Source organism: Neoarius graeffei, chromosome 23 (genome assembly GCF_027579695.1).
Source record: "Neoarius graeffei isolate fNeoGra1 chromosome 23, fNeoGra1.pri, whole genome shotgun sequence".
NCBI lineage: Eukaryota > Metazoa > Chordata > Actinopteri > Siluriformes > Ariidae > Neoarius > Neoarius graeffei.
This window is the reverse complement of record NC_083591.1, coordinates 17,374,337-17,397,897: the sequence shown is the minus strand read 5'-3', so window position 1 is coordinate 17,397,897 and position 23,561 is coordinate 17,374,337. Positions and strand designations below refer to the sequence as shown.

At 41.0% G+C, this 23,561-nt stretch overlaps 1 protein-coding gene across 1 annotated transcript; it reads right to left on the bottom strand.

The window, feature by feature from the left end:
* Positions 1-409: 409 nt before the first annotated feature.
* On the bottom strand, positions 410-4,148 carry LOC132871988 (E3 SUMO-protein ligase ZBED1-like). The gene is made up of 3 exons (XM_060906640.1): positions 3,967-4,148; positions 3,628-3,886; positions 410-1,825 (listed from the first exon to the last, which is right to left on the bottom strand). Exons 1-3 carry the CDS (start codon positions 4,146-4,148, stop codon positions 410-412), a joined length of 1,857 nt encoding a protein of 618 aa, XP_060762623.1.
* Positions 4,149-23,561: the final 19,413 nt, after the last annotated feature.

Here is a 23,561-nt window from a genome sequence, read left to right as displayed (position 1 = left end):
TCGACTAATCACCGATTATTTTTTCGATTAGTCGACTAATCGGATCATACGTAAATTGACTATAAAACATACATCTTATCGCACCAGCATGCAGCTGTTCAGATCATTAGCTTTCTGCTTGAAGTGTTTAAGGTATGTGCTAAGTGAAAATAAAAACAGTTAAGATGATAGCTCATTAACCCTTTAATGAGATGTGAAGCTTGTATCAACAAATAGAGCAGCATGAAGTGCAAACAGCTGAGTAAAATAAAGACAAGGCACAATAAAGACTGGCCTAAACAACACAAAAATAAATACTTCCGGTTACCTAGGAATTATTCACAAAAATAAAATTTGGTCTCACTCAAAAAAAAAAAAAAGTGCATTTTGTGCTCAGTCACAAATGTATTTTGCTACACTCTGACACTATTTAACCCAATCCCACAAGACTCTTGTTCATGGCCAGGAAGGTTAGCATTTCTACATGGCTTGGAGAAAGGCTTGCTCTCTTTTGAGAGCAGATGTTCCCTGCTGCAGAGAAAATCCGCTCCGATGGGGTAGAGGTTGCAGGGATGCAAAGAAAATTTTTAGCCATCTTTGACAGTGTGGGGAAACGCCCCTCATTTTCACTCCACCATTTGAGAGGATCATCCATTTTAGAGAGTGTGGTGGTCTCTCCAAAGTACAGCCGAACTTCATTTATTGCAACCTGGATCTTTTGGTCCTCCTCAGATTCTCCATCCTCATTCTCACTTGGACTGTCTGTGTCAGACTGAAGCAGGGTTTCCATAGCACTCCTTTCAGTTCTACCTGAAACACTGGCCCTCGTCACATTTGCATCCTGTGTCCCAGCCTTTTTGGCTTCTTTGACAGCAAGCACTTCAACTGTCCCCTGCACTCTAATGCCATCTTCAGGAGTCAAAAACTTCAGCTTTTTATATCTGGGGTCCAGGGCAGCTGCAAACATAACTGGATTTTCTTTCTCTCCTGAGACACTGTAAATACTCCCCCATCTCTGTGTTATCCCTTCTTCTGCACTGGCAAGGAAAGATTTTCCTGAGCTTGTCTCAAATTGGCTTTGGTGTACAGCCCGTGTCAGCCCTTTGACGACCTGTGGAAGACCAGAAATGGTTGTGTACTGCTCTCCACTTAGGTAAACAGTAGCACTCTCAAAAGGTGCCAACCCTTTCTTCAGTTCCTCAAGAAGCTCCCACTGCTCTGGCCTCAAGTCGAAGTATTGTTTCCCCCTTGGAGTTACCTCAGGATCTGAGAGAGTGGCAGTGAGAGGCCAGCGCTGTTCAAGGAGTCTCTCTATCATGTGGAATGTACTATTCCATCTTGTACTGACATCCTGGATCAGCGCATTTTTCTTGACATTCATTTGCTCCTGTTTTGTCTTTAGCTTTGTACTAGCCAGCTCGCTTCTCTTAAAGTGCTCCACTAGCTGCCTAGCAGCACCTAGTGCTCTGCTAATGGTTGTTTCTTTGAGAGCAGTGTTAACTATGAGCTGGAGTGTGTGTCCAGCACAGCGGATAGATGCCCATCCATGTTTTTCTTCAAGCAGTCGCATTGCTGCCACCATATTGGAACCACTGTCATGAACTACTGCTTTTATTTTGGTGGGCAAGATGTCAAACTTCGTCAGAACCTCTTCCATCCATGTCATTATATTTGCACCAGTATGCCTCTCCTCAAGAGGCATGGTGGCAAGGTTGAAGGTCTTCATCTTCCAATCCTCACTCAGGAAATGGCAAGACACACCAAGGTAAGACTCTGTCGCACGACTCGTCCACACATCAGCAGTAAGAGTTAAGGAACTTTTTACACCTCTGAGGGTCTCCTTTACCTTAAAGACATGAGAAATTTGAAAGAATAGTAAGCAATAAGAAGAAAATTATATACACAACACAAAGCACATATCTATCTATCTCTATATATAGAGATGTGTGTGTGTGCTTGTGTTTTTCCATTATTAACATTATTGGTCAGTTTATGCATAAAGTTTTAAATTAATTTACCAGTTTAATAGTTCAGTTATGCATGTTAAATAGGTTAAATAATAAACATTCAACATAAATAATAATAAAAAAACTTTACATTGCATGCTTTAACCAAGATTAATTTAATGGTTGCTCAGTCAGCAAGCTCTTTATTATTTCATCATGAAATGTGTAAAATTATTACCGTATTTTCCGGACTATACGTCGCTCCGGAGTTTAAGTCGCATCAGCCAAAAAATGCATTATGAAGACGAAAAAAACATATATACGTCGCACCGGACTATAAGTCGCACTTTTTTGAAGGGTTATTCTATCCATAGAATCTGTGATTCTATCTGATAAGCGGCGCGTGGTTACTGTGCGACTGCATTGTTTATTTAATAAACGAACAGCTGAGCAGTGATGACGCGCCCTTTGCCCTGTAAGTAGCCTAGTCTGATTATTTTAAATATCTACTACTATCTTTAATACTATCACTATCGTTATTACTAATAGCCTATATTATTATTATTATTATTATTATAACTAATATTAGTAGCCTATTACTGATGCATTAATCAGTTTGCTTTTAGATTATTTTTACCGGTAGGGCTTATTATCGCCCCATGGCTCTTTCATCTGTGTTATTAAAGCTGTAGTCATCATCGAGGAGAGTCATTCTTCATTTTTGTCGAATTTTATTTCATTAAATCAGAGGTCAAGTAGGCTATAGGTATATCATCTCCAAAGACAACCGTCTAGTGAAAAAAAAACAACAACCGCTTTTAAATACCCTACTTAAATCCTTAAAAAGAGTAATTTAACTCATGTCTTGTGTGATCTGATCTCCAATGGTGAAATAAACCGGTTGTGATATGAGTACAGTCTGTTATTTTAGAAGATAAATTTAATATATAATTTAATATATAGCCTAATAAAAATAATATTTTATAACATATCACGACATATTACTGTCTGTAACTGTTCGTCACTAAAGCGTTTTCTAAGATCATAATGTCTGATATTATTATTATTATTTTACACACACACAATAAGCGCGTGTGCTTTAAGTTATAGTAAACCATCCCCCACCTTTTTTTTTTTGAGTCGCCGGACCCACCCACCTCCTGCGTTCTGGGACCTCCCACTTCACAAATTAAGCACTGCCTAAAATCATTACATAACTTATTTAAATAACTATAGGCCTATCATTAATAATAAAACAGGTCAATCAAGTTTATCAAGCTGATGATTTCACTCCAAATCAGCAAATCCATTGAATTCCTCATCCTCGGTGTCGCTTCTGAACAACTCTGCCAACTCCAGCGGCAGATGAAGCACCGTTTCCTCTTCTTCTGCGTGGCTGTCGTCAGACTCAGCATCAGCTCCAGTTATTCCGCGGTGAAAAAAAAAAACATATATACGTCGCACCGAAGCATAAGTCGCATGGCTAGCCGAACCATGAAAAAAAAAGTGCGACTTATAGTCCGAAAAATACGGTAATTTTGTGTGTGTGACTGAGCGAGTGATCTTTTAATTCTTATTTGTCTTTGAATGTTGCTTGTTTATTAAATCATTTATTCATTTTACTATGTGTTATTGTTGCTTTGGCAATATCGTTTTAATACATCAATGCCAATAAAACCAATTGAGAGAAAGAGAGACTTACCTTCTCAAAGGTTGCATCGTATTTCTTTTCCATCAATGTGGTGAAATGGGATCTGCCTGGTAGGTAGTTGTCGTGATATTCCGGGTTGAACTGCTTTATCATCTCTCTAAATCCTTCATCGTCCACCATGGACATTGGTCTCATGTCCGTGACCAGCATGTTTAGTATTGACTCGGTCAGGACATTGGCTTGGTGTGGTGTGCACCTTGTCGGCTTGGTCACAAAGCCGTCCAGAGAAGAAAACCGGGCTTTTTTAGCACTGAAACGTAACGATAAGTAAGTAGCAAGAAAGCTCACCGTTTACCCTAATATTGGCAGCTAACTAGCTGGTTTGCTTACCTAGATGACGGACCCTCATCAGAACCATCCACAATGACGTGCTTTCTCTTCAGATGCTCATGCATAGCCGTTGTGCTACCATGAAAGGCAAGTTCAGCTTTGCAAACGTTGCACTGCACACTTTTCTCACCACTTTTCTTAAACTGCTCCCACACTTTGGAACTTCGTTGCCGGGAAGCCATGCTATTGTTATGGTATCATTTCAAGTCAGGACTGATGCCGATTACCACTACTGCGCATGTGTGTGTGTGTGTGTGTGCGCGCGCGCACACATTGACTGTATGTGTGTGTGTGTATGTGACAGAAAGGCAGACGCGGCAGTTTCGAAAGAAAAGCAAAGTAAAGAAAAAAAAACGACGCGTCGACTACTAAATTAGTTGTCGACGATTTTGTTCGTCGACATAATCGTGACTAATCGACTAATCGTGGCAGCCCTAACTGCCACCCAATCCACATTGCACCAAACCCCTACTGCTACCTCTGTGGGTGGTGAACCCACAGGAGGTCGGGCCCACGTCACCTCTTCGGGCTGAGCCCGGCCGGGCCCCATGGGCAAAGGCCCGGCCACCAAGCGCTCGCATACGAGCCCCAACCCCGGGCCTGGCTCCAGGGTGGGGCCCCGGCTGCATCCTACCGGGCGACGTCACGGTCCTGGATTTTTTCTCCATAGGGGCTTTTTTTTTTTTGGTGAACTGCTCTTGGTCTGGCCTGTCACCTAGGACCTGTCTGCCTTGGGAAACCCTACCAGGGGCATAATGCCCCCGACAACATAGCTCCTAGGATCAAAACTAATGTTAATGGTGCTAAAACAGCCACCGTCAAATGGTGCAGTTGGAGTGTTGTTCTCAGACTTGACTTGGACTCGACTTGAAATTTTTTTAATGACTTGGACTTGATTCAGACTTGAACACCGGGGACTCACGACTGGACTTGGACTCAAGGTTTAGTGACTTGACTACAACACTGGTACAAATACAAAGTTTATTCTTTATAATTCCAATAAAGCAACCTTTTCTTATAAAACAAATACAGTGGCATGCAAAAGTTTGGGCACCCTTACTGAAAATGTCCGTTACTGTGAATAGTTAAGTGAGCATAAGATGAACTGATCACCAAAAGACATAAAGGTAAAGACGACACATTACTTTTCAGCATTTTCTGCAAGATTTGTGTATTATTTCTGTTTTGTACAATTGGAGAGTGAAAAAAGAAAAGGAACACCATGCAAAAGTTTGGGCCCCCCAGTACATTTGAGTTCTCAGGTAACTTTTACCAAGGTTCCAGACCTTAATTAGCTTATTGAGCTGTGGCTTGTTCAAATTCTTTGTTAGGAAAGGTCAGATGATGCAGATTTCAAAGCTGTATAAGGGCAATTCCATGTAAATGTCAACCTCACCATGCAAAAATAAAGCAACATGTAATACATCAAAACCACTACCAGAGATATCACCTAGGCCTGTATTTTACAGATGTGAATAAGTTGAACCAATTTGTAACCAACCTAATATGTCACTGTCAGTCTTTCTTTCTTATAATGTAAAACCCAAGCTAAAATCAACTTTGATCATGTACAATTCTATATTATTCCCACAAGCCACAGAAATGTATGCTAAAATCCACAAAACAGCAAAACAATAGCCATCCTAAATATTATTTAAGAACTTTGATAGTTTTAGCTGATATTTAGAGAGTTTTTCAAAGGGTTATGGTGGTTAAATTGCTGATTTTCTAAACATATGCCATGTCTATTTCAGACGCGTCACATCCATAACGGAATTTCGTCACATCCATAACGCTGACTTTTCCTTCCGAAACTCTGCATGAAATACAAAATATTTTAAACAAAGATTTTTTTAATATTCACCTTGGACCCCTCTATCAAATGGATATCTCCATTTCAACATTAGGTTTACAATGTCACAGAGTTTGATAAAAATGTACAGTCACCCAAGAAAAGTGATACTTTTTCTGTCACATCCATAACGCATCTTTTATTGGCATTTTCTAGCATGCCCTAGATGTACTATGGGAATTGTTCTTATTCTATCACTTCTCCAGTATGGTACAGCCTTAAAATATGCAACACCTGTTTAAATACTGGGAGACAATAAAACATGCACTGGGTCATTTGTTGCCATTTTGAGTTCAAGTGTCACGTCCATAACGCTGGAATTGCTCATAAATTCTCTGACTCCTCAAACTTGTCCCTAAAATTAACAGCCATGGGCTCCTCTAAGCAACTCCCTCACATTCTGAAAAATAAAATAATTGATGCTCACAAAGCAGGAGAAGGCCAGAGGTGGAAAGAGTACTAAAATATTATACTCAAGTACAAGTACTGTTACTCTGATGAAATTTTACTTAAGTACAAGTAAGGTTACCAGACAAAAAATCTACTCAAGTAAAAGTAAAAAGTAGATCATTTAAAATGTACTTTGAGTAAAAGTAAAATGTTACTTTTAACAATGGGTGTTTTCTGCTTCCATTGTGTTGTGCAAAAATGAAAAAGAGGAGGAAACAAGGATATATGTACATCTCAACCCAGATGTTTTATTTAAAGGAAGTGTATCAAATTGAATGCTTAGGATAATGCTGCATTAAAACTGAGACAAACAAAAAAGGTCAATACACACAGTCATGTTGTTTACATTGCCCTGACCACACACAAAGCATTGTGCACGAAATATGAAAGTGAAATGTTGCACCGAAATCTCGTAGCTTGCCTGTGTGCACTGTGTGTTATTGAACAATTCAATTCAAACATTATTTGTTTTGCTTAGTATTCCTTTCTGGCCTGTTGGATGTAGAATGGTAGGAGGACTGATCACGTCAGGTTGGCGAGCTAACTTGCTTGCATGATTAGTAGGGCTGTAACGATACACCCAACTCACGATTCGATTCGTATCGCGATTTATGACCCACGATTCGATACGCCCACGATTTTTTTTAAAATGTTTTTTTAAAGTAGTAAATTTGACTTAACATTTACTTACTTACATTAACTATTTAATAACAAATAATTCAGACCACTGCAGAGAATGAGTAATATGTATGCAAAAATGAACAAATGTATATCCAAAGATTGTTTTATTTCTCAAAATAATACTGTTGAGCCGGAAGCTCTGTTTTTTTTTTCGGTTCTGAAAAAGTCATTTTTCCAAATCGAGTAAATCCGTTAAGATTTTTTTTTTTTTTGGGGGGGTGGCTCTCTCACTGTCTCACTCTCATAGGGCTAATGATTTTCTGTGATCGCGGTAAACAAATGGAAATTACGGAATTTTTATGGTGAAACATTGCTCGCGTGTCAAAATGTAACTGCCACAGAAGGCTTCCACCCAAGCAGACATGCCTTCAGTGTTGCCAGATATTGCTAACGTTTTCCACCCCAAAATATGTTCAAAACCAGCCAAAAAGCACCTAAACCTGCCCAATCTGGCAACACTGCATGCTTTTCTGGTCAAGTGATTGTGATTGGCTTGTGGCACACCTAGCCAGCCAATGAGCTGCTTGTTTACAGATTCGCTCCCCGCGTCGCAACCAGAATGGCGACCGCTTAAAAGAAATGAATGCTCTGCCAGTGGCGAGTGTGGACATTGCGTGACTCGCAGAAGATTGTCGCAGGTCGGCGAAAAAACGACTTACTAATAGATATAAAAAATAAAAGTAATTTAAGTAAGTTTAAAATGTAATTTAAATAAAAAGTAAAGTATTCATAAATTGAAGTTTGGAAGCGCCTCTGTTTTTGGGCTGAGGAGAAGTTTGAAAGGGTGTACCGCGATTCTGCCTTCTTGTATCGCGATACGGATCGTGGCTCTGCGTATCGCGATTTCAATTTCGATACGCATATCGTTAGAGCCCTAATGATTAGCCAACCGAATAACAGACTAGTTACTGTTATGTTACAGTACCAACAGGTTGCTACTTCAACATTAGCAATGCCATCCACTATTTTTGGAATATAACCAGCCTATTGTCGGTTTTACTATGGAAAGGAAACATTATGATCAGGGGCGCAGATACGTTTTTTGAACTGGGGGGGACAAAAAACTGGGGGGGACAAAGCTGCCATCAAACCAACCCCAACCCCGATATGCCTGTCAAACTTGTTGTGGGTAACCATAGCAACCAAGCTCGAGCTCGCAACCTGTGCAGTCTGCGCAGCTCAACCAACCGAATATCAGTCTTTGTTTTGTTTTATGTGAGTTGTTGCAACTATGTATACACTGCTGTGCACCTCAATAAACCGAATGGTAATTAGTCTTTTGATTTTTCCGTGAGGTTTGCCTTATGCAAAGAAAGACAGCATAGACGTTTCTTCCTCCCTATAAGTGGGGGGGACCGAACGAGGTGAATTTAAATCTGGGTGGGACGAATCCCACCCGTCCCACCCTATATCTGCGCCCGTGATTATGATGCCAATGACAATACTTACCTCAACATGCTTGCGCAGATTAGACGTCGAATTTTTGTATGCCGCAATGGTTGTCTTCTTGGGCACACATAATCTGCATTGTATAATGAAACTGTCACCCCTTTTCTCTATGAAGCTGAAGTGATCACGTATGTAGGGCCAGGGGTGCACTTCATTACTGGAAGAAATTGCGTTTTCTGCAGGGTCGTCCACCACAGGTTCCTCGGTCTCCTCCATGTCCGCAGGGGCGCTTTATCAACACCCGTGGCCCAGGGGCTAGGCCCCTCATAGGCTACCTGTCAACCCTACCCTTACCATTGGCCAGGAAAACACTCTTATTTTATTAGCAATACGTGTCAAGCATTTACAGTGTAAGCGCGTAATTAGCCTAGAAGCCTACGATAGGTTACGGTTGGCTCAGCGTAGCTGCGCAAGGCCCACGCTCACAACACATCCGACCACAGAGGGAGAGAAGAACGCGCGCATTATCATTACAGAGCCGGTTCTGATTATTACCACGGACATGACAGTGATACTGCGTAACTTTCACGCAGGGGCATGGCCAGAGATAACCACACAAGCGCGCATGCGCTAATGTAGACCTATGTGTTGTAAACATAAAACACACACACCTACAGACAAGTCCTTTTAAAAAATAAAATACATAAAAATAGCTCGGCGGCATGAAAACAAACATTCACTGCAAGACAAGGTGCCCTAGAATCGCCATCAGTTTTTAATATCTATATGGATTTTATTGTCAGGATTGCACAGCATGAGATATCAAAACTGTACCCAGATACAGGCTTCAAGTTCAGATATTGCATTCCAAATGAGGTATCCACAAGAGAAATGCGTACGAAAGCACGAGCATCAGGAGAGGGTTGCATAACAGAGATTCTATACGCAGATGATCAGGCCATACTCGCTGGATCCATCGAGGAGCTTCAGAATATTCTTCAGTTGTATGATAAGACCTACACCCGCTTTGGTTTACAAATATCATATGTCAAAACAGAAACAATGGCTTTTAACGTCAATGAGGATATCAAATGTAAACCAAGAATCATTTCCCTTGGCGGCACTAATATTAAAAATGTCCGCACCTTTAAATATCTTGGTTATAATATCAGCAACTGTGATGAATCCTCACACTTCCTGCATGCTAGGATAAGTGCTGCATTCATGAAATGGAATGAACCGAAACACGTTCTAACCGACCACCGAATATTATACTAAAAACCTGTATAAAGTTCCTAGTGGCATGCGTTCGATCTTGTCTCCTGTACAGCACACAGGCATGGCAACTATCATCCAGTGAAATTCACAAAATTGAGGTAGTGTGGCACGGCTTCCTAAGGAAAATGATTAAAGGTGGATATAAACGAAAGAATGCCCCTGACCAAAAGAACACTACAAATGAAGATATAGACTGGAGCTACAAGATGTCTAATGCTGACCTCCAGAAACTGACAGGAACCCAGGATATAAAACTATCCTGCTACGTACAACAACTAAAATATATTGCTCACGTTTGCCGGATGGGCAATAACCAAGTGCAAAAGCAGCTCCTGTTTGACAAAAATGGTTACAAATGGACGAAATGGGAAAATCTGCTGGGCATAGACACCCAACAGATAAGACGTATGATGATGGACAAATCAAACTTTGAGCAACTGCTGCAACTGCTACAGCAGAAGCACCCCTAGAGAGTTTAACTTTTGACAGGGGAACATGATGATGATGATGAAGGTACTTGGCTCGGCAGCCACATGAAACGTAAACACCATGGACAGCGGCCAAACTCATAACTCTACAGACCGAAATACACGAAACCGAGTCCTACTAGGGTCTATTTTACCGATCTATGTTCAAGCATCATGCAAGTCTTCCTTCTCCTTGAATAAGACCGTGCATTCAACTGCCTTTTTGACATGACTGCATCGAAATACCACTTGCAACAATATTTCACGCACTCCATCAAGAAAAAAGTTAAACATGATGAACATGGGCATACTCTTTTGAGCATACGATTTTTTAAAAAGAAACTAGCTACATCAAAGTCCTTCAATAAACCCATCCTTTAGCGCAAATGAGCTTAACCTAGTTCAAAGCATGACGCTAGCAGTAGCTGCATAAGGCAAAATCATGTGGGCCTTTCGTCAACAACAAGCCACGGCGGGCAAACATTAATAATCAAGCACTCTTACCTTAAAACGTTGTCTTGACCACAGAACTTCTCAAGTATTTCACTTAAATCCACACGGGTTAACAACACACCCAACACAGCTAGCGAGAAATGTGGATCTGCGCTAGCTTTGTATTGCTATTCCCCTCAGTATGCTTACTCTGTCTGCTGCCCGAACTGTGAAAATTATAGGCTACAATCTTTTCATCAATTTCTTCAGTAGATGCCGTTTTAGACATATTATCCCCATCGAAATATGCTATTATACTAACAGGATTATAACTCAAAATCACACGACACGTATTCAAATCACAACTGATTTATTTTACTGTTGGACAGATCATAGCATATCTAGCCTAGCTGCTGGTAGGCTGATAATTGATAAGTAGCTGATATTCTGAACAGATTGGTGATCCTTACCTTAAGAAGTCTGTGACTTTAGGCAACGATTCTATCATTACCTGCATCTCTCTTTTTTTTCCTTTTATGCGCCCCGCTAACGTGAACGCTTCATCTTTCAAAGCCTCTAAATTTGTGTCTCTGTAGTCTGCAGTCTTTGGTGCGCTTTCGTGCGTGACGTTACATTTTATTCTGGTCCAGTTGTGGGTGTTCGTTTCGCGAACCACATCCACCATGTCTCTTACAGCAGGCTACTGTGCCCCCCGAAGCCCCCTCCCCCTTAAAGCGCCGGTGCATGTCCGCCATCGTCTGTGTGAGACTCGCGCACGCGACAACTGTCCTTCCCGTGATTCATTTCCAGAACGCATTTCCCCTTCTCCGTTTTAGCCTTTTTTAATTATTTATTTTTTTTACTCAGTAATGGTTGTGATGTAAAATGTACCGAAGTACACTACTTAAAAGAAAACAAACTTAAGTAAAAGTACACTCTTTAAAAATTACTTGAAAAAGTATAAGTACACAAAAAAGCTACTCAAGTACAGTAACACGAGTAATGTAATTCGTTACTTTCCACCCCTGTCCATCACATAAATCATATTCTTATAACAGAAATAACATTCTGATGCAAAAATCATTAGAAGTGCACTGCATCAAGAAACGTCATTCATCTGTAGCTGATATAACCACGTGGGTTCGGGATTACTTTGGCAAAACGTCTGCAAATCATTTTGGAAAAGAGTGTCTGTGAAATGCTGGAAATGTAAATGTAACAACAAAAGAACCCAAAATAAACGGTAACTTATGATGGTGGATAATTGATGCCTTGTGGCCATTTTGTACCTGGTGTTTCAGGGCCACCTGAGAAGATGGATGGCATCATGAGTTGTGCTAAGTACCAGAATATTTTAGCCATGGGTCTAGTTGAACTCTGTGTGTGTGTGTGTGTGTGTGTGTGTGTGTGTGTGTGTGTGTGTGTGAGAGAGAGAGATAGGTCCCAAGTTTCCAACTTCATAACTGTTCTTTGGAGCTTGAAAACTTTTTTTTTTCTAATTTGCATTTTCCATACTGTGCCAACTGTTTTGAATTTGGGGTTGTAAATGATGTATTTTTTAATACCAAATTTTACCATTTTTTAATACCAGTGGTATGCAAAAGTTTGGGCACCCCTGGTCAAAATTGCTGTTACTGTGAACCAGGGTTCACATTGTCGTTCCTGACTGTGATGGGGGGCTGGGGTCGGGTCAGCTATATAACATAGAATTGTATGACCCAGACAAATATGACCACCAGCAGGCCTCATTGTGTAGTAGAGATTACTAGCCTGGCACAGCCATCCCCACTACTATATCCACACTACTATATCAACACTTGATTCCTGGCACATATCTGTTTATCTTTACTAGTGGTTTGCAAAGTAGTAATCGAGTCTTCACACTTTGTTTTAATTTGAAATACCACAGATATTCAATTTATTTATTTTCGAATAAAAATAACATCAAAGCTGTCAAGGTAAGAAACATCTGCCTAGTTGAGGTGATTGACACTGGCAAAGGTGAGTGAAAAATTATAAATTGTAGGTAGGCCTGTTGATATTATTAATAATAATTGTGTGCAGCACTTAATAAAGGTCAAATAAATAGGCCTATAAAATAAATACATTTAAAAAAACAGTTAAATTATAATAATATGAGCAATAGATCACAGCAGTTGTGCTGTGTCCTGCACGTCATTGCTCTCATCCATGGCCAAAGCAAAAAACTCAAATTCTGATGCTCTCTCATTCAGCTGGCCATACACGTTGTCCCCCAAATCTTCGGTTCGCCTGGTCATAGTAGGTGCGGAGAGACTCACCGCGTTGAGCGCATCCTTCTTGTCGGGACACACCTCCTTGGCCACAGCAAGCATGCATACTTTAACAAAGTCCCCATCAGTAAACGGCTTTCCATGGGTAGCTAGTAGGTGAGCTACCTTATAGCTAGCTCAGACAGCAGCCTGGTTGATCTGGGTTTGGCAAAGGAATACATTCTGTTGTGCAGCTAGTCCGCATTTCATCCTCCGAATCCTGTCTTCTCTTGTTTGCCCTCGCAAACTAGCATACTCTTTGTGGCGGGTTTCGTAGTGACAACGCAGATTATATTCTTTGAAAACCGACACATTTTCTTTACATACAAGACAAACTGCACGGTCCTTACACTGAACAAAAAAATAATCGGTAGTCCACTGTTCTTTAAAAACTCTGCACTCTCTGTCAACTTTTCGCTTACCGCTAGCCATTTTGCTGTCCTGAACACTGACAGTTCTCTGCGCGTGCGCTGCCTGTCACTGCTTGATCGCGAGTATATGACGAAAATTCGGAAAATATGAATAGTTCATTTTATAACTAAATATCAATTTTAATTGATAAAATCAACAAAATACAAGATGCAGACATGTTATTATTTGCCAAAAAGCAATTGAAAATAAAATTTAAAAAAATAGGCCATGACCACTTTTGGGGATTGCCTCATAGGGCCGGTTCAAGTGGTGAGGGGCAGAGGGGCTGGGGGGCCAGTCAAAGGGGGGTGGCGGGCCGGAGTCGGCCCGCGGGCCGTAATTTGATGACCCCTGCTGTGAACAGTTAAGCAAGCTGAAGATGAAATGATTGCCAAAAGGCAAAAAGTTAAAGATGACTCATTCCTTTTATATTTAAAGCAAAAACATTTTTTTATTTTCATCTTTTGCATTTTCAAAATGACAAAAAAGGAAAAGGGCCCGAAGCAAAAGTTTGGGTACCCTGCATGGTTAGTACCTAGTAATGAGTCATCTTTAACCCCCTTTGGCAAGTATCACAGCTTGTAAACACTTTTTGTAGCCAGCTAATAATCTTTCAGTTCTTACCTGGGGGATTTTCACACATTCGTCCTTGCAAAAGGCTTCCAGTTCTACAAGTTTCTTGGCCTGTCTTGCATGCACTGCTCTTTTGAGATCTATCCACAGATTTTCAATGATGTTTAGGTCAGGGGACTGTGAGGGCCATGGCAAAACCTTCAGCTTGTGCCTCTTGAGGTATTCCATTGTAGAGTTTGAGGTGTGTTTTGGATCATCGTCTTATCGTAGGACCCATCCTCTTTTTAACTTCAACTTTTTTATGGATGGTGTGATGTTTGCTTCCAGAATTTGCTGGTATTTATTCGAATCCATGCTTTCTTCAACCAATGAAAATGTGCCCTGTGCCACTGGCTGCAACACAACCCCAAAGCATGATCGATCCACACCCATGCTTCAGAGTTGGAGAGGTGTTCTTTTCCTGGAATTTGGCACCCTTTTTTCTCCAAACATACCTTTGCACATTGTGGCCAAAAAGTTCTATTTTGATTTCATCAGTCCACAGGACTTGTTTCCAAAATGCATCAGACTTATTTAGATGTTCATTTGCAGACTTCAGATGCTGAATTTTGTGGCTAGGACACAGGAACGGTTTTCTTCTGATGACATGAAGGTCATATTTGTTCAGGTTTCGCTGCATAGTAGAACAGTGCACCACCACTCCAGGGTCTGTTAAATCTTTCTGAAGGTCTTCTGCAGTCAAACAGGGGTTTTTATTTGCCTTTCTAGCAATCCAATGAGCAGTTCTTTCAGAAAGTTTTCTTCATCTTCCAGACCTCACCTTGATCTCCACTGTTTCTGTTAACTGCCATTTCTTAATACTATTATAATCTGAGGAAACAGCTACCTGAAAACACTTTACTACGTTCTTGTAGCCTTCTCCAGAGGTGGAAAATAACGAATTACATTACTCGCGTTACTGTACTTGAGTAGCTTTTTTGTGTACTTAATACTTTTATACTTTTTCAAGTAATTTTTAAAGAGTGTACTTTTACTTAAGTATGTTTTCTTTTAAGTAGTGTACTTCGGTACATTTTACATCACAACCGTTACTGAGTAAAAAATAAATAAATAAAAAATAAAAAAAAGGCTAAACGGAGAAGGGGAAATGCGTTCTGGAAATGAATCACAGGAAGGACAGTTGTCGCGTGCGCGAGTCTCACACAGACGCTGGCGGACATGCACCGGCGCTTTAAGGGGGGGGCTTCAGGGGGCTCAAGCCCCTGGGCCACAGCCAATCAGGGGCCTTGTAATATTAATAAAATAATAAACTGTCGGAATCGTGGGCCTACATTAATGTACGGATAGAAATAAGGTTAGAAATAAATGAGTGCACAGTAGCCTGCTGTAAGAGACATGGTGGATGTGGTTCGCGAAACGAACACCCACAACTGGACCAGAATAAAATGTAACAAAATGTAACGTCACGCACGAAAGCGCGCCAAAGACTGCAGACTACAGAGACACAAATTTAGAGGCTTTGAAAGATGAAGCGTTCACGTTAGCGGGGCGCATAAAAGGAAAAAAAAGAGAGATGCAGGTAATGATAGAATCGTTGCCTAAAGTCACAGACTTTTTAAGGTAAGGATCACCAATCTGTTCAGAATATCAGCTACTTATCAATTATCAGCCTACCAGCAGCTAGGCTAGATATGCTATGATCTGTCCAACAGTAAAATAAATCAGTTGTGATTTGAATACGTGTCGTGTGATTTTGAGTTATAATCCTGTTAGTATAATAGCATATGTCGATGGGGATAATATGTTTAAAATGGCATCTACTGAAGAAATTGATGAAAAGATTGTAGCCTATAATTTTCACAGTTCGGGCAGCAGACAGAGTAAGCATACTGAGGGGAATAGCAATACAAAGCTAGCGCAGATCCACATTTCTCGCTAGCTGTGTTGGGTGTGTTGTTAACCCGTGTGGATTTAAGTGAAATACTTGAGAAGTTCTGTGGTCAAGACAATGTTTTAAGGTAAGGACACTTGATTATTAATGTTTGCCCGCTGTGGCTTGTTGTTGACGAAAGCCCCACATGATTTTGCCTTATGCAGCTACTGCTAGCGTCATGCTTTGAACTAGGTTAAGCTCATTTGCGCTAAAGGATGGGTTTATTGAAGGACTTTGATGTAGCTAGTTTCTTTTTAAAAAATCGTATGCTCAAAACAGTATGCCCATGTTCATCATGTTTAACTTTTTTCTTGATGGAGTGTGTGAAATATTGTTGCAAGTGGTATTTCGATGCAGTCATGTCAAAAAGGCAGTTGAATGCACGGTCTTATTCAAGGAGAAGGAAGACTTGCATGATGCTTGAACATAGATCGGTAAAATAGACCCTAGTAGGACTCGGTTTCGTGTATTTCGGTCTGTAGAGTTATGAGTTTGGCCGCTGTCCATGGTGTTTACGTTTCTGTGGCCGCCGAGCCAAGTACCTTCATCATCATCATCATGTTCCCCTGTCAAAAGTTAAACTCTCTAGGGGTGCTTCTGCTGTAGCAGTTGCTCAAAGTTTGATTTGTCCATCATCATACGTCTTATCTGTTGGGTGTCTATGCCCAGCAGATTTTCCCATTTCGTCCATTTGTAACCATTTTTGTCAAACAGGAGCTGCTTTTGCACTTGGTTATTGCCCATCCGGCAAACGTGAGCAATATATTTTAGTTGTTGTACGTAGCAGGATAGTTTTATATCCTGGGTTCCTGTCAGTTTCCGGAGGTCAGCATTGGACATCTTGTAGCTCCAGTCTATATCTTCATTTGTAGTGTTCTTTTGGTCAGGGGCATTCTTTCGTTTATATCCACCTTTAATCATTTTCCTTAGGAAGCCGTGCCACACTACCTCAATTTTGTGAATTTCACTGGATCATAGTTGCCATGCCTGTGTGCTGTACAGGAGACGAGATCAAGCGCATGCCACTAGGAACTTTATACGGGTTTTTAGTAGTATTCGGTGGTCAGTTAGAACGTGTTTCGGTTCATTCCATTTCATGAATGCAGCACTTATCCTAGCATGCAGGAAGTGTGAGGATTCATCACAGTTGCTGATATTATAACCAAGATATTTAAAGGTGCGGACGTTTTTAATATTAGTGCCGCCAAGGGAAATGATACTTGGTTTACATTTGATATCCTCATTGACGTTAAAAGCCATTGTTTCTGTTTTGACATATGATATTTGTAAACCAAAGCGGGTGTAGGTCTTATCATACAACTGAAGAATATTCTGAAGCTCCTCGATGGATCCAGCGAGTATGGCCTGATCATCTGCGTATAGAATCTCTGTTATGCAACCCTCTCCTGATGCTCGTGCTTTCGTACGCATTTCTCTTGTGGATACCTCATTTGGAATGCAATATCTGAACTTGAAGCCTGTATCTGGGTACAGTTTTGATATCTCATGCTGTGCAATCCTGACAACAAAGTCCATATAGATATTAAAAACTGATGGCGATTCTAGGGCACCTTGTCTTGCAGTGAATGTTTGTTTTCATGCCGCCGAGCTATTTTTATGTATTTTATTTTTTAAAAGGACTTGTCTGTAGGTGTGTGTGTTTTATGTTTACAACACATAGGTCTACATTAGCGCACGCGCGCTTGTATGGTTATCTCTGGCCATGCCCCTGCGTGAAAGTTACGCAGTATCACTGTCCTGTCCGTGGTAATAATCAGAACCGGCTCTGTAATGATAATGCGCGCGTTCTTCTCTCCCTCTGTCGTCGGATGTGTTGAGCGATGTGAGCGTGGGCCTTGCGCAGCTACGCTGAGCCAACTGTAACCTATCGTAGGCTTCTAGGCTAATTACGCGCTTACACTGTAAATGCTTGACACGTATTGCAAATAAAATAAGAGTGTTTTCCTGGCCAATGGTAAGGGTAGGGTTGACAGGTAGCCTATGAGGGGCCTAGCCCCTGGGCCACGGGTGTTGATAAAGTGCCCCTGCGGACATGGAGGAGACCGAGGAACCTGTGGTGGACGACCCTGCAGAAAACGCAATTTCTTCCAGTAATGAAGTGCACCCCTGGCCCTACATACGTGATCACTTCAGCTTCGTAGAGAAAAGGGGTGACAGTTTCATTATGCAATGCAGATTATGTGTGCCCAAGAAGACAACCATTGCAGCATACAAAAATTCGACGTCTAATCTGCGCAAGCATGTTGAGGTAAGTATTGTCATTGGCATCATAATCACGGGCGCAGATATAGGGTGCGACGGGTGGGATTCGTCCCACCCAGATTTAAATTCACCTCGTTCGGTCCCCCCCACTTATAGGGAGGAAAAAACGTCTATGCTGTCTTTCTTTGCATAAGGCAAACCTCACGGAAAAATCAAAAGACTAATTACCATTCGGTTTATTGAGGTGCACAGCAGTGTATACATAGTTGCAACAACTCACATAAAACAAAACAAAAACTGATATTCGGTTGGTTGAGCTGCGCAGACTGCACAGGTTACGAGCTCGAGCTTGGTTGCTATGGTTACCCACAACAAGTTTGACAGGCATATTGGGGTTGGGGTTGGTTTGCTGGCAGCTTTGTCCCCCCCAGTTTTTTGTCCCCCCCAGTTCAAAAAAACGTATCTGCGCCCCTGATCATAATGTTTCCTTTCCATAGTAAAACCGACAATAGGCTGGTTATATTCCAAAAATAGTGGATGGCATTGCTAATGTTGAAGTAGCAACCTGTTGGTACTGTAACATAACGGTAACTAGTCTGTTATTCGGCTGGCTAATCATGCAAGCAAGTTAGCTCACCAACCTGACGTGATCAGTCCTCCTACCATTCTACATCCAACAGGCCAGAAAGGAATACTAAGCAAAACAAATAATGTTTGAATTGAATTGTTCAATAACACACAGTGCACACAGGCAAGCTACGAGATTTCGGTGCAACATTTCACTTTCATATTTCGTGTACAATGCTTTGTGTGTGGTCAGGGCGATGTAAACGACATGACTGTGTGTATTGACCTTTTTTGTTTGTCTCAGTTTTAATGCAGCATTATCCTAAGCATTCAATTTGATACACTTCCTTTAAATAAAACATCTGGGTTGAGATGTACATATATCCTTGTTTCCTCTTCTTTTTCATTTTTGCACAACACAATGGAGGCAGAAAACACCCATTGTTAAAAGTAACGTTTTACTTTTACTCAGAGTACATTTTAAATGATCTACTTTTTACTTTTACTTGAGTAGATTTTTTGTCTGGTAACTTTACTTGTACTTAAGTAAAATTTCATCAGAGTAACAGTACTTGTACTTGAGTATAATATTTTAGTACTCTTTCCACCTCTGGTGATGGATCTATTTCATAAAAGAATATAGTTTCCATATGTATGTTTTTTTTTCTCTCCCGGTATACCTTTTCTGTTATTTCTGAATAATTCAGATTCAGTAATCACGTCTGTAAAAACAATCCTTTTGAGCTGAAACGCACTTGTGCTCTGGAAATCATTAAAACACAAAACTTGACCTTTTTTAAAATTAATGTTCTTGTTTTAGCTATAAGTCATAACCTCATGTGATATTTTTTCAGTGAAAACCTTTTACGTCATACCCGCCAGCATATCAGTCCACATGAGCTCTGTTAGACGTCCATAAACCATGATGTTTGTTTTACAATTTGCCTCTATTCAAGTCCATAAAATGCAATAAACATCATTTAAATTCATCTCATGATAAAAGGATTGTGCAGCCTGTAGCTGCAAAGTGTTTTTACTGTACTGATACATCTATATACACTCACTGTTCATGTTATTAGGAACACATGTACACCTGCACAGTCATGCAGTTACAGTATCTAATCAAGTGATCATGTGGCAGCAGTGCAATGCAAAAAAATAAAATAAAATAAATCATGCAGATACAAGTCAAGAGCTTTGCGTTATGTTCATATCAAACATCAGAATGAAGAAAGTGCGATCTCCGTGATTTGATTGTAGAATCAGAAACTGCTGATCTCCTGGTAATTTCACACACAACAGTCTCTAGCATTGAAACAGAATGGTGTGAAAAACATTCAACATTGAGCAAGTGACAGTTTTGTTGATGGATATGACTTGTTGGTAAGAGTGGTCAGAGTGTAGATTTATTCTGTCATACCTGCATTGGCTCCCAATCAAATTTCATATTGATTATAAAATACTACTATTGACCTTTAAAGTACTGAATGGTCTCACACCACAGTACCTGAGTGAACTTCTGGTCCTTTATGACCCGCCACGCCTACTTAGATCAAAAGGTGCAGGCTATCTGCTGGTACCTCGTATAGTGAAGCCTACATCAGGGGGCAGAGCCTTTTCTTACAAAGCCCCACAGTTATGGAACAGTCTTCCAAGTAGTGTTCAGGAATCAGACACAGTCTCAGTGTTTAAGTCTAGGCTGAAAACATATCTGTTTAGTCAAGCCTTTTGTTAATGGTGTTTATGAGGTAAAGGTGTAGATCTGGAGGGTCTTCAGACATACACTAGAGTGTTTTGGTAAACTGGGATGTATGGATGCTGTCAGTTCCCCACTCGCTTACTCACTTGAGTTTGTTGACTGTGTAGTGGCTGGCTGCTTTATGTCCTGGGGCTCCCTCATGTCTGTGTTACCTTCTGGCTCTCCCCTTTTAGTTATGCTGTCATAGTTAGTTGCCGGAGTCCCTGTTTGTACTCAGTGCAATATGTATACTGTTCCTACTTATTCAGGTGACATTGGGCATACCTAACAACTTGTGTTTTCTCTCTCTCTCTCCCCCTTCCCCAAATCTGTCCCTCTGAGTTACAGTGGTGCTTGAAAGTTTGTGAACCCTTTAGAATTTTCTACATTTCTGCATAAATATGACCTAAAACATCATCAGGTTTTCACACAAGTCCTAAAAGTAGATAAAGAGAACCCAGTTAAACAAATGAGACAAAAATATTATACTTGGTTATTTATTTATTGAGGAAAATGATCCAATATTACATATCTGTGAGTGGCAAAAGTATGTGAACCTTTGCTTTCAGTATCTGGTGTGACCCCCTTGTGCAGTAATAACTGCAACTAAACGTTTCCGGTAACTGTTGATCAGTCCTGCACACCGGCTTGGAGGAATTTTAGCCTGTTCCTCCGTACAGAACAGCTTCAACTCTGGGATGTTGGTGGGTTTCCTTATATGAACTGCTCGCTTCAGGTCCTTCCACAACATTTCCATTGGATTAAGGTCAGGACTTTGACTTGGCCATTCCAAAACATTCACTTTATTCTTCTTTAACCATTCTTTGGTAGAACAACTTGAGTGCTTAGGGTTGTTGTCTTGCTGCATGACCCACCTTCTCTTGAGATTCAGTTCATGGACAGATGTTCTGACATTTTCCTTTAGAATTCGCTGGTATAATTCAGAATTCATTGTTCCATCAATGATGGCAAGCTGTCCTGGCCCAGATGCAGCAAAACAGGCCCAAACCGTGATACTACCATCACCATGTTTCACAGATGGGATAAGGTTCTTATGCTGGAATGCAGTGTTTTTCTTTCTCCAAACATAACGCTTCTCATTTAAACCAAAAATTCTATTTTGGTTTCATCCGTCCACAAAACATTTTTCCAATAGCCTTCTGGCTTGTCCACGTGATCTTTAGCAAACTGCAGATGAGCAGCAATGTTCTTTTTGGAGAGCAGTGGCTTTCTCCTTGCAACCTTTCCATGCACACCATTGTTGTTCAGTGTTCTCCTCATGGTGGACTCATGAACATTAACATTAGCCAATGTGAGAGAGGCCTTCAGTTGCTTAGAAGTTACCCTGGGGTCCTTTGTGACCTCGCCGACTATTACATGCCTTGCTCTTGGAGTGATCTTTGTTGGTTGACCACTCCTGGGGAGAGTAACAATGGTCTTGAATTTCCTCCATTTGTACACAATTTGTCTGACTGTGGATTGGTGGAGTCCAAATTCTTTAGAGATGGTTTTGTAACCTTTTCCAGCCTGATGAGCATCAACAACGCTTTTTCTGAGGTCCTCAGAAATCTCCTTTGTTCGTGCCATGATACATTTCTATCAACATGTATTGTGAAGATCATACTTTGATAGATCCCTGTTCTTTAAATAAAACAGGGTGCCCACTCACACCTGATTGTCATCCCATTGATTGAAAACACCTGACTCTAATTTCACCTTCAAATTAACTGATTATCCAAGAGGTTCACATACTTTTGCCACTCACAGATATGTAATATTGGATCATTTTCCTCAATAAATAAATGATCAAGTATAATATTTTTGTCTCATTTGTTTAACTGGGTTCTCTTTATCTACTTGTAGGACTTGTGTGAAAATCTGATGATGTTTTAGGTCATATTTATGCAGAAATATAGAAAATTCTAAAGGGTTCACAAACTTTCAAGCACCACTGTACATGTCGGTCCTGAGATTGAGATGCTGACCTCTTCTGCTCCTTGGATCTGCTTGATCCATCCTGGTGTCCTGTGTCTGGTTGGAGTCTCATCACATCGCTCCTGTGGAGGGCGGCCCTATGTGGGCAGTTGGGGGTCGTGCCTGGAGGATGCTCTGGACTCTTGCAGTGGTGATTTTGTGGCTGGGGACTGCAGCTGACTTGCTGACTTTAGGGCTGCAGTTTAGGGCTGCGGTTGACTTGCTGACTTTGGGACTGCAGTTGTCATGAACGGTTTTGCACTCGGGTTTCCGTCGATAGGGGGCTTATAGCATCAACGAAGCTGACTTTATGTTAGGACTGTTAATGTTATAGTCATGTTGTCTGTTGTTGCCCAAATGAGGATGGGTTCCCTTTTGAGTCTGGTTCCTCTCGAGGTTTCTTCCTCATGTCATCTGAGGGAGTTTTTCCTTGCCACCATCGCCACAGGCTTGCTCATTGGGGATAGATTAGGGATAAAATTAGCTTATATTTTAAGTCATTCAAATTCTGTAAAGCTGCTTTGTGACAATGTTTATTGTTAAAAGCACTATACAAATAAACTTGACTTGACTTGACCTGTGTGAGTCAATGATCACACTGACTTCTATCAAAACTTGGTTTATTAACACTAAGCAGGACCTTGACATGGCGGCATGGTGGTGTAGTGGTTAGTGCTGTCACCTCACAGCAAGAAGGTCCGGGTTTGAGCCTCGTGGCCGGCGAGGGCCTTTCTGTGAAGAGTTTGCATGTTCTCCCCGTGTCTGCGTGGGTTTCCTCCGGGTGCTCCGGTTTTCCCCACAGTCCAAAGACATACAGGTTAGGTTAACTGGTGACTCTAAATTGACCGTAGGTGTGAATGTGAGTGTGAATGGTTGTCTGTGTCTATGTGTCAGCCCTGTGATGACCTGGCGACTTGTCCAGGGTGTACCCCGCCTTTCGCCTGTAGTCAGCTGGGATAGGCTTCAGCTTGCCTGCAACCCTGTAGAACAGGATAAAGCGGCTAGAGATAATGAGATGAGATGAGGACGTTGACATGAGACTGGTAAACTTGCATGGTCTGCCTGGTGGAACAGAACTAATTAACTGATCACAGAGCACATCAGTAGATATACATACACCTAGAGGTACGGTAGCTCATCATGGACATACAGTACAATAATTTCGTCAAATGATCTACATCCCTTTCCTTTAGTTTACATCTCTTATATAAAACACAATAACTTTGGTTAAGTGTAAACATTACAAAACATTTCTGTATGCTTTTACGGTTTCAGTGCACAACCCAACAAGGATACACCTTGATAAAACTTAAAACGATTCAACTGTAAATCAAGG

Excerpts from the sequence above, each read along its gene's own strand:
- LOC132871988 (XM_060906640.1), bottom strand. The coding sequence starts at position 4,148 with ATGGCTTCCCGGCAACGAAGTTCCAAAGTGTGGGAGCAGTTTAAGAAA. Across the intron at positions 3,887-3,966 it reads GATGAGGGTCCGTCATCTAG|TGCTAAAAAAGCCCGGTTTT; the intron begins GTAAGCAAACCA and ends GTTACGTTTCAG. Across the intron at positions 1,826-3,627 it reads ACGATGCAACCTTTGAGAAG|GTAAAGGAGACCCTCAGAGG; the intron begins GTAAGTCTCTCT and ends CATGTCTTTAAG.